The sequence below is a fragment of the Ictalurus punctatus genome, chromosome 17 (assembly GCF_001660625.3).
Source record: "Ictalurus punctatus breed USDA103 chromosome 17, Coco_2.0, whole genome shotgun sequence".
Taxonomy (NCBI): Eukaryota; Metazoa; Chordata; class Actinopteri; order Siluriformes; family Ictaluridae; genus Ictalurus; species Ictalurus punctatus.
In genome coordinates, this window is record NC_030432.2 from 16,025,696 (window position 1) to 16,035,252 (window position 9,557).

Sequence of the window (9,557 nt, forward strand, 5' to 3'; positions counted from 1 at the left end):
TACTTACTAACAACAACAGAATACAAATTTACTAATTTACTCCACATAGCTGTGTAAGTGAAGTGCCATTGTCTTGAAGTAAAAAATTAAATCCCACTCTGTGGAATTTGTATACAGCACTTGAAACTGTCATTGTGGAGAGGATGGTGTTACTGAGTATTAAAGCAAATCCTAAACAGTAAAACCTGCTCAGGAACTGAATGTATATAAGCCTGCAATGTTCCGGTATGAAATTTTATTAAAGCATGCATGATTCATTTAGCTTTTCCTCTGCATATCTTTTGAGAATGTGTATAAGATGTATGATGTATTATAATGTTTATAACAACTATACGACCCTGTAATCAGATTGCAGGTGTAGAATACAAGCTAATGATGTATCATGCTAATGGGGAGCTTATTGCCTAGGAATGACTCAGGTCTGCTCAGGAAACAATTTCACAATTAGCAAGCAGACACAGTATGTTACAGGAATGATCTGTCTTGACACAGCTTTAGAGCAGTGGTTCTAGATACAGTTTTAGTTGCAGTGTACTAACTGCATTAGATGTAGTACACTCTAAAGTGATGGAAAAAGTCACATTGGGGCTTTTAAAGTACTCCTTTGCCAAATCATTTGTAATATGCTTAGTAAGGCAACAAATTCAAAAAGAGTCAAATGCAAGAAATATGTTTATTTAGAACAAATAATTCAAAATGTGATGCATTTGTTGGTGATCCCATGGGGTGTATCATTTCAGTATGGCTGGCTATTAGTACATGTATACATTATTTTGTGTATTTACTTTGTTTTGTATGTGAAATCCACAATTAATATACAGTAGTTTTTAATAATAAAAAACAAGACAAAAACATGACAAATGCATAATCCATTCTATGATAGATAGAACATACATATATGTTATTCTGAAACATTTATATCATAATGTTCTCTATGACAATTATGTAATTAAGTCTTGCAATAAAGCCTTAATGAGGTCAAAATCAGTTTTGTCTCCAATTTTATATATTGTTAATACTTTTGAGCAATATTTTATTGTAAAACTTGTCATATGCATTGAGCGGCATTTAAATAACATCCAAACTTTAATTATTTTCCAAGATAATTCCACACTCTTGATTTATTGTGTCACACTGTAAAGTTTTATAATCCCTTTGTCACTTTGTTTGTGCCATATCAATGCAGAATGGCTGAGAAAGTCGCTATGATATCTTCACCCCCATATACTGTACACATGGGAATGTTTATACTTTACTTTGAAATGTATAATAATATCTACATTATGCGGATTCTGTTTGCTGTGTCAGCTGTATAAGCAAGCAGACTCTGCCTAATCAGGGATTCAGAGTTACTTCACTTAAAGAGGGATTTGTTTATTTCCCTGCTAATAAACATATTTGTTGATAATGGATTCTGTACTGTATTCTGCTATTATTTTCAACCTTTTATTGCTTTAAAGTTCATCTGTCATGTTTCCCATAACAGAGACTGTTGGTACTGTAGGCTGTGTAAATGTGAGGCTTCTGATTTTGTTTCCAAGGCAACCACCACTAGTTAGAATCCTCTGAGTCACCAATATCCTAAGAAAATAAATGACGTATAATCATTAAACTCATAGATGTTTGTAAAAATAAAAAAATAATAATAAAAAAAAAATCTTCAGTGTAACAAGGGAATACATGCTCATTGTTGCTCTCTCATTAAATGACTGTACACCACAAATGCATGAAGTGTTTATTTGTCGGGTTTTCACTTCAGCCGATATCTTTTTTTCTCTAAATGTAGTATGGTGTTGGTGTCCCTGGTTGATTTGTTCTCTATACCATCCCAACTTTATCATACAAGTAAGGAACCATTTTCTACAGTATTTTTCCTCAAATAAAATGACTATAGGCATTGAATATTTTCTTCACACAGCAGTTTCCATATTTGGCTCGTTTCAGAGAAGTAGAAGTATGCATGAAAGTATCAGTCAATTCAGGTCATACCACTGGCTCAACAGTTCTAAAAGCTGCTGAATATTTCTGGTATGCAGCAATTACGCAGTCTCTCCTGTGAAATAGAAATAATTAAGGAGACAATGAAAAAAGATTTTGAAAAAAATTTCTAATAATTTTGAGTCATCCATTAGGTGTCCATGCGCATAACAGAGAAACCCCTGTTCCACTCACTTGCTTGTGATGCCACCCCCTGGTGGAAGTCCAGGGATGTTTTCAGTTGCCAGAAACTTCATCACATAAAGCAGATCAGGCTCCTCATTTTGAGACCTGATCACTTGAATGATCTCTGCGTACAGGATGATAAGAAGAAATTTGAGATTTGAGATACTAGCTTGAGATACTGCGTGTTTAACTTAGTGTTTTGTTATGATGTATGTGTGTATAGGATTTTCTAGAACAGAATGAGAAAATGACCTTTTACTTTAAGATCTATGAGTTGTTCCAGCTTTGCCTCACGTTGCAATGCTTCAGGAGTCACTTGTGGAGAGCCATTGAAGCAGACGATGATGATGCTCATATTGTCCAGACTTCCCTGTAATATATGAGAAAATATAATAAATGTACCTGATGTGCCTCAGGTTCCAATGCATTATCTACTATATAAGTGCCATTTTATTATTCAGTTATTTATCTATTAAATAGGGGATGTGATCAAAGTATTCGTGACTTTGAATATATATTTAAATACTAATGTTTCCTCAGTTTTACAGAAGAATTATGAGAATAAAAAGACAACTTTTTTGTTCACATCAATATGACTGCCACAATTATGAGTTCCAGGTGAAAGAACAAAACCTCTCAGATGCACTGCTAAATAAAGTTTAGAGAACAAACCTATCATGTCTTGTTGTTTCCCATGTATGTAAATTTATTACCCAGTTTGTGTTCTTAGTGTATTTTGTTCTCTAGCCGGCCAAACACATTAGGCTGGAGAACTGATGCCCTGGGTGTCTCACTTTTCTCTGATATAACAAAGCTTAAAATGCAAAAATATGGAGAAACTGTCGTGAGTTCTATAGCTAAACCATCTGGTTAATGACACAAATTTCGCACTAAGGATAAGTTGTCTGAATCACTAGTTTCCCACTAAATTAAAGAACAAACAACTGTAATAATATTAAATATTCACAACGAAAAAATCTAAAGTACATCTTTTTTTTCCTCTTATAATACAATGGAGAACTCGTTCACTCTCTTATTATAATTGGTTTACACGCTCACTCTCTATCTCTAGATTGGCTACTGGCTCCAGTCAGAGCTGGCATATGACACATATATACAAATCTGAAACCCCTCGCAGGGCCATTGTCAGGGCAACTAAAATAATAATAATAATAATAATAATAATAATAATAATAATAATAATAATATGTAGCTTTAATAGTATAGTTTTATGAATAAGTGATGGGGCATGCTTTATGTATATGGTTTGTATTGATAGTAGTATCTCAATTAGTGGCTTGTCATAGAAGAATATTATACCCTAAAATATAAAATATTGTGGAGAATGGAAATTCAATGTGACACCACTGAAGATTGTTGTCAACGTAATAGTCACTGTATATTTCAAATTATACATTCAAAATTATGCCTTTCAGCAATGTTACATTTATTCTAGCTTGTTGTCCATTCAGACATTTTTTAAAGAATGACACAAAAGTTGAGCTTATGAATGTGTCTGAAGACCTGAGGTCTAGAATCCTAGACAAACTTTAATCTTCCTTGGTCAGCATGTGATGAGCCAAGGACATACCATAGGACAAACCATATCTAAATATTTAATTATCACTTTCCACAGGAAGTATAGGACTAATTCTATCTTCATTATATAATATATTCTCTTGTAATATTAGGTCATAGGTGATGTCAACAAAAGCACAGAAATTATTATTATTATTATTATTATTATTATTATTAGTAGTAGTAGTAGTAGTAGTAGTATTAAGCAAAAGCGGATCCTCTAGATTAATAATGAACTGGTAAATAGAAACCAACTCAATAAGTAAAAGATCTGTAAAAGATGTAAAAGATCTTATAGAATCACAGTAACAGTTTAAAGCAAGCATCCCTTGCCTGCTCACCAACTTTGTGGGACTTTTAGGACCATTTGTTGGGACTCTAACCTTATAGAGGCAGAGGTCAATGACCTGCGAACAGACTTCCCTCAAATCATCACACACTGAAAGCCGGTTGTGCACAAAGGCACACAGCTCTTCATTACTGATGGCATCCCAAACTCCATCACAAGCCACCACTAAGAATTCATCACTGGGCGAGCGCTCCAGATCATAGATCTCTGGTTCGGGGGACACCAGCTGCTCCGTCTGCGTCCTCCACTCCACTTCCTTAAAGGTGAAATCTCCAAGGGCACGAGATACAGCCAGGGAGCCGTTGATGCGCTGCAGCGTGACTGAGCCCCCTGCATTCTGTATGCGCTCCTTCTCGCGTGGGTTGCAGGGCTTGTGGTCCTCCGTGTAGAACACAACCTGGCCATTACGGCACAGGAAAGTGCGTGAGTCACCACAATTAATAAAGTAGATGTTTCGTGGAGAGATCATGACAGCGGCCGCTGTGGAGCCACTGCGGTCCCAGCCACTATTGCGGGCCAGTTGCTGCATGTGGCGGTCAATGCCTAAGAACCCATCTCGGATGCTATCTTTCACTTTCTCCACTTTTTCCTCTGCAGTTATGCCACCTAGTGGAGGACAGAGACACATGAGTATTTTTGTAAGCACTTCACAAGAGTCCTAGGTGCATGAGGCCTCTTAAAACTTGGAAAATATGATACCTTTTTGGCAATAATCATTAAATAGACATTAAAATGTATTGACTGAAATATAATCTTTGATGCCTTATGATCCAAGCACATATAGGAGAGTTTATAATATATAATATTTAACTCTATATTGATTCAAAGTCTGATTTATGGAAAGCACAAAAATCTACATTTTCAAGTATATTTTAACTATACTATGTAATACTAGTCACACTGGCTGTATATTTCACACTCTGACCTAAGCTTAAATCCTTACACTGAAGGAAATTTTCTTCTTATTGTCCTGCACTTTCTCATTCCCTGCCAACAAATTTGCAAGTTACACTAATAAGGTCTAGAATGGACATAAAATGTCTGCACACCCATGTAAAAATTGCAGGTTTTTGTGATCTAATTCCTTTCAGATCCTTTTGCCACCTTTAAAGTGTTATAGCAACCAACTAAATTCTAGTGAAAAACAAATTGAAACATTTCAGGGAAATCAAAGAAACAGAAAAACTTTATAGTAACCTGGTTGCACAATTTTGCACCCTTTACAGTTTGTTAAAGCACCTTTTGCTTGTAATACAGCACTCAATAGTGCATCTTGATTTGGCAATTTTATTCCACACTCCATTGTAAAAATGCCCCAGATCTATCAAATTACGAAGGGATCTTCTATGCACAGACATTCCACAGGGTGTCAATAGGATTTAGATCTGGTATCTGAGTAGGCCATTCCAAAATGTTGATCTCCTTCTTCTGAAGCCATTCCACTGTTGACTTGGATTTATGCATTTGGTCACTATCATGATGGAACATTAAATCTTTCTTCATCTAACAGAGGCCTGCAGGTTTTGTGCCAAAAAAATTAAAGATTGGTATTTGGGACTATCCATGAGTGCTTTAATCTTGACCTCTAGCCCAGGCCCAGCTGAAGACAAGCAGCCCCATAGAATGATGCTGCCACCACCATGCTTCATTATTGGTATGTTGTTCATTGTGTCATAAGCTGTCTTATTTTTGCACCAAATGCCATTTTGTCCAGTTGTTGATGATGCCCTTCACAGTGTTCCATAGCACATCTAATGTTTCAGAAATTCTTCTGTACCCCTCTCCTGATCAATACCTTTCAACAATGAGATCATGTACATGCTTTGTAAAGTCTTTGTGGACCACAGCTTCAGCAGTCAGATGAAATCAAGGACCTACAGAAACAGCTAATCTTTATTTGGAGTTAATCAGAATCACTTAATTCATGACAAGTGTATGATAATTAATTTTGGGCATGAATGTAATTGTTTAGTCCTGAACATATTCACATGCTCCATTATAAATGGGGGCGCACATTTATAATGGAGCATGTGACTATGTTCAGGATAGTTCAAGATTTTTTTTTTGTTCAACATACCACCATCACAAAAAACCTGCAATTTTAACAGGGGTGTGTAGACTTTTAATATATGCTGTATACATTCCATCTTTGGTACTTGGTTTCAGAGAACCCATTGCCAGTAGTTTTGATAATTCTTTGAAAGGATTCTGAAAGGGTTTTGTTTCAAATTAGTGATCATTCAGGATGGATTTACTAGGCTATAGCAGGCATCCTGTTTCTACTGATCATATTTGTTGAGCTTCTACTCTAGCACCAAAATGCAATCCTTGGACTCTAGTGCTAATTCTACTGAAGCACTGGTCAGTAAATTGGATTTGAAACATTCTTTCATTATCAGTAATCTCAGTCTGTAATTGAAGGACACTAGACATGTAATAATCACATAATTTCAAAGATACTTCAGAAAAAAAGCAGATTTACAATATTTCACAACTGATAATTAGTTAAATTATTTTCAGATTTCTGTTTAAAACTTCTGGTCTGGAAATTAGGCCCACCCAAACCTGAAGCAGCACTGTTTGGCCCTGCCCCTTTTCTTTAAAAGATAGCTGGTTTTGAGAGAGAGAGAGAGAGAGAGAGAGAGAGAGAGAGAGAGAGAGTGGGGTTGGTTGTGGAAAGAATACTCAGTTTTCATTGTAGTTCATTGCCATTCACCTCACAGGCTGAAGAGAGCTCTAAAATTACCACTGCTTTAAAAGGCTTTATTTCTCTTAAGTGACCAAATTGTTCTACCGCTCTTTTTGAAGGGTGTCTTCATATATAAAATAGACTGTACCTGTCGCAAGGATGTGATCAAGGAGATGTGTGGAGCAATACTGTGCCACAGTGTTTCCAGCATGGCCATCAAACACAGCGAAGTAACTCCAGTTCGGCAGGCCCTCAGTCATCTCAGGCATGCATGTGTGGGCATCCTCCATTTGTGCACGCCATCCCTGCATGCTGGCCAGGGCATAGCTAACTCCCCACTTACACTCGCCCTCGGCAGTATGCTTCTGTAGCATTGGCCTCTCCAGGTAAGGGCTGGGTATCTCCTCCACATCATCATTATCCTCTTCAGACTCCGAATCATCGTCTGCATGTTGTTCCACCTGCCCTCCCTTGAAAAAGAAAGTGACCATCTTTTCAGTCTCCCTCACCAGCTGTCGCAGGAAGGAAGGAACCTCCACGGCACTGGCTCGCCTCGCCGTCCTCATGGCCACCTGAATCGTTCTCTTAAAACTCCTGCTGTTCCTTCTACTCTTTAGTTTCCGCACTCTAGACCTCCGTAACAGGTCCAGTGCTTTACCCCGAATCTTGGAGCTTGCAAAGAAGAATCATTTTATTAAATATTTCTAAAACCTGGGGAGTTGTTGTTAGCTAACATTTGTAATACACAATCTTTAACTCTGATATTATGTCTTTTGGGCCTGGAATAAAACACAAGGTAGATGTAATCAAAGTTAGTTTTACAGTGTTGAACCTGGGCAGCTTACCTGGCTTTCTTCTCTGCTCCAAAAGCGGTTATTGGCCAAGCTATTTCTGTTCACTCATCCCTCAACGTGATCACCCATGTGTGCCTTGTCTCTCCCACCTGCTGTTTTGGACTCTTGATAATCCCTTCTACAGTAATGCGCTTGGATTAGGTCATGTTCCTGCACTAACATTATGATCATGTCAGCATTTCACAATGTACCCAGACATTGAAACAGAATATAGATATACTGTATGATGCATATTCTGTAAACAAGTATGAAATTGCCATATATTTAGCATAGATTTGCTTGAGATGCACCTTGCTAACAACCATGTGACCTTAACCAAACAAATTTCTGAAATGCATTTTGGAAAAATGCCTCTATGTCTCACAACATTGATTCAGATTATTTTTATGTTATTTTTTAAATAAAAAAATATTTTAACACCATGTAGCATTTACTTAGATTAGATTTCCCAAAGCAGTCATATTTCAATGTAACAATAGCAACTGGTAGCATAATTAGTATAGACTAATTATACAGACAAGTATAGACTTGTCTACTGTATATGCAGAATTAATACCATTATTATAAGTATTATATTTATATAAGACTCTCGTAAGCCATTAATCGTGTGTATTTGAAGAAGAAGTCTTTATTGGTCACATATACATTACAGCACAGTGAAATTCTTTTCTTCACACATCCCAGCTTGTTAGGAGGTTGCGGTCAGAGCACAGGGTCAGCCATAATAAGGCACCCCCGGAGCAGGGAGGGTTAATGGCCCAACAGTGGTAGCTTGATGGTACTGGGCCTTGAACCCCTGGCCTTCTGATCAGTAACCCAAAGCTTTACATACTAAGCTTTAAGCTTGATCCATTCCCAAGAACAGAGATGCGCCTGCTGTCAGTGCAGCTCAGGACACATCAGTTCATCTGATTGCTCTGTAACATATCACAATGTACTGCCAGTAGTCTGATCTAACATTCCAGGTCAACCAATTGAGATTAATCCAACTAAATACCTGAATAAATAGTCGTTTGCTGTTTACTAGAGGTGGAACATGACATGCATCATGACATAATGCACTGCAATGCAAAAATATGAAGATGGGAAAAATGTGACATCAGCATTCTATTAATTATGCATCTAAAGCAATTACACTGGTTGAACACCAGAGGTGCCAACCTGCACAACCCATAGAGTTACAGTATATAGAGATATATTGAATAAATAGAATTATATAGAGAGCATGCTGGTCAGATGGTTGCCTTCTTTCATGGAGAGCCTATGCCATTACTGGGAATCATATAATACTGAACTTAATTTAAACAAGTTTCTAACTACTAGATTGAATTATGTAATTCAATCTTGAATAAAGTAAATACAATTTTTTCATCATGAATTGCATTGAATCGTGACCAGAGTGTTTACTATATTTGTTTGATACATTCATTTAGTCCTTGTTTTGTATTACATTAATTACTTTTGTAGTGCTTATTTGTGGAACTGTGACACTTTAGTGTAAATACAGTAAATTAATTTTCACACACCTCTTGCACAGATTTACATGAAAATTATAGCTGGGATTGAAATGGCATAACCTCCCTGTATACTCCATACTGCAACAGTTTATTTTTCATACAACTCACTATTCCAATACACAGTAAAATGAGCAGTATATTTGATAATTTTATACAGTGGTGTGTGTGGGGTTTTTGTAAAGGAGGCAGGAACAGGGTTTTAAAAACAGTCCTGCGCATGACTCTTAAGTAAAATGTTGAAATAAACAAGGGACACAAATTATTATCGAAATCAGTTGGCAATTGAGGGAAAACTTTAATATTAATAATATTATAGATACATGTTAATATTACCAGTGATGTGTTTAGTGATTCAGCTAGCTCAGTTTGTCTAGAGATTTACAAGATGACAAACACGATGACATTAG

The 9,557-nt window shown here is 36.6% G+C and overlaps 1 protein-coding gene across 1 annotated transcript; it reads right to left on the bottom strand.

Moving 5' to 3' along the window:
* Window positions 1–1,710: 1,710 nt before the first annotated feature.
* On the bottom strand, window positions 1,711–7,444 carry ppm1na (protein phosphatase, Mg2+/Mn2+ dependent, 1Na (putative)). Its single transcript, XM_047161313.2, has 5 exons — window positions 6,928–7,444; window positions 4,125–4,696; window positions 2,416–2,533; window positions 2,173–2,287; window positions 1,711–2,053 (listed from the first exon to the last, which is right to left on the bottom strand). Exons 1-5 carry the CDS (start codon window positions 7,343–7,345, stop codon window positions 1,984–1,986), a joined length of 1,293 nt encoding a protein of 430 aa, XP_047017269.1. The 5' UTR covers window positions 7,346–7,444; the 3' UTR covers window positions 1,711–1,983.
* Between the last annotated feature and the right edge of the window lie 2,113 nt (window positions 7,445–9,557).

What these genes read in the sequence shown, in the direction of transcription:
- ppm1na (XM_047161313.2), bottom strand. Translation starts at nt 7,345, where the DNA reads ATGAGGACGGCGAGGCGAGCCAGTGCCGTGGAGGTTCCTTCCTTCCTG. An exon ending in TTGACCTCTGCCTCTATAAG is followed by an intron (nt 2,534 to 4,124) that starts GTTAGAGTCCCA and finishes CATATATTACAG; the next exon opens with GGAAGTCTGGACAATATGAG. An exon ending in CATAGATCTTAAAGTAAAAG is followed by an intron (nt 2,288 to 2,415) that starts GTCATTTTCTCA and finishes TCCTGTACGCAG; the next exon opens with AGATCATTCAAGTGATCAGG.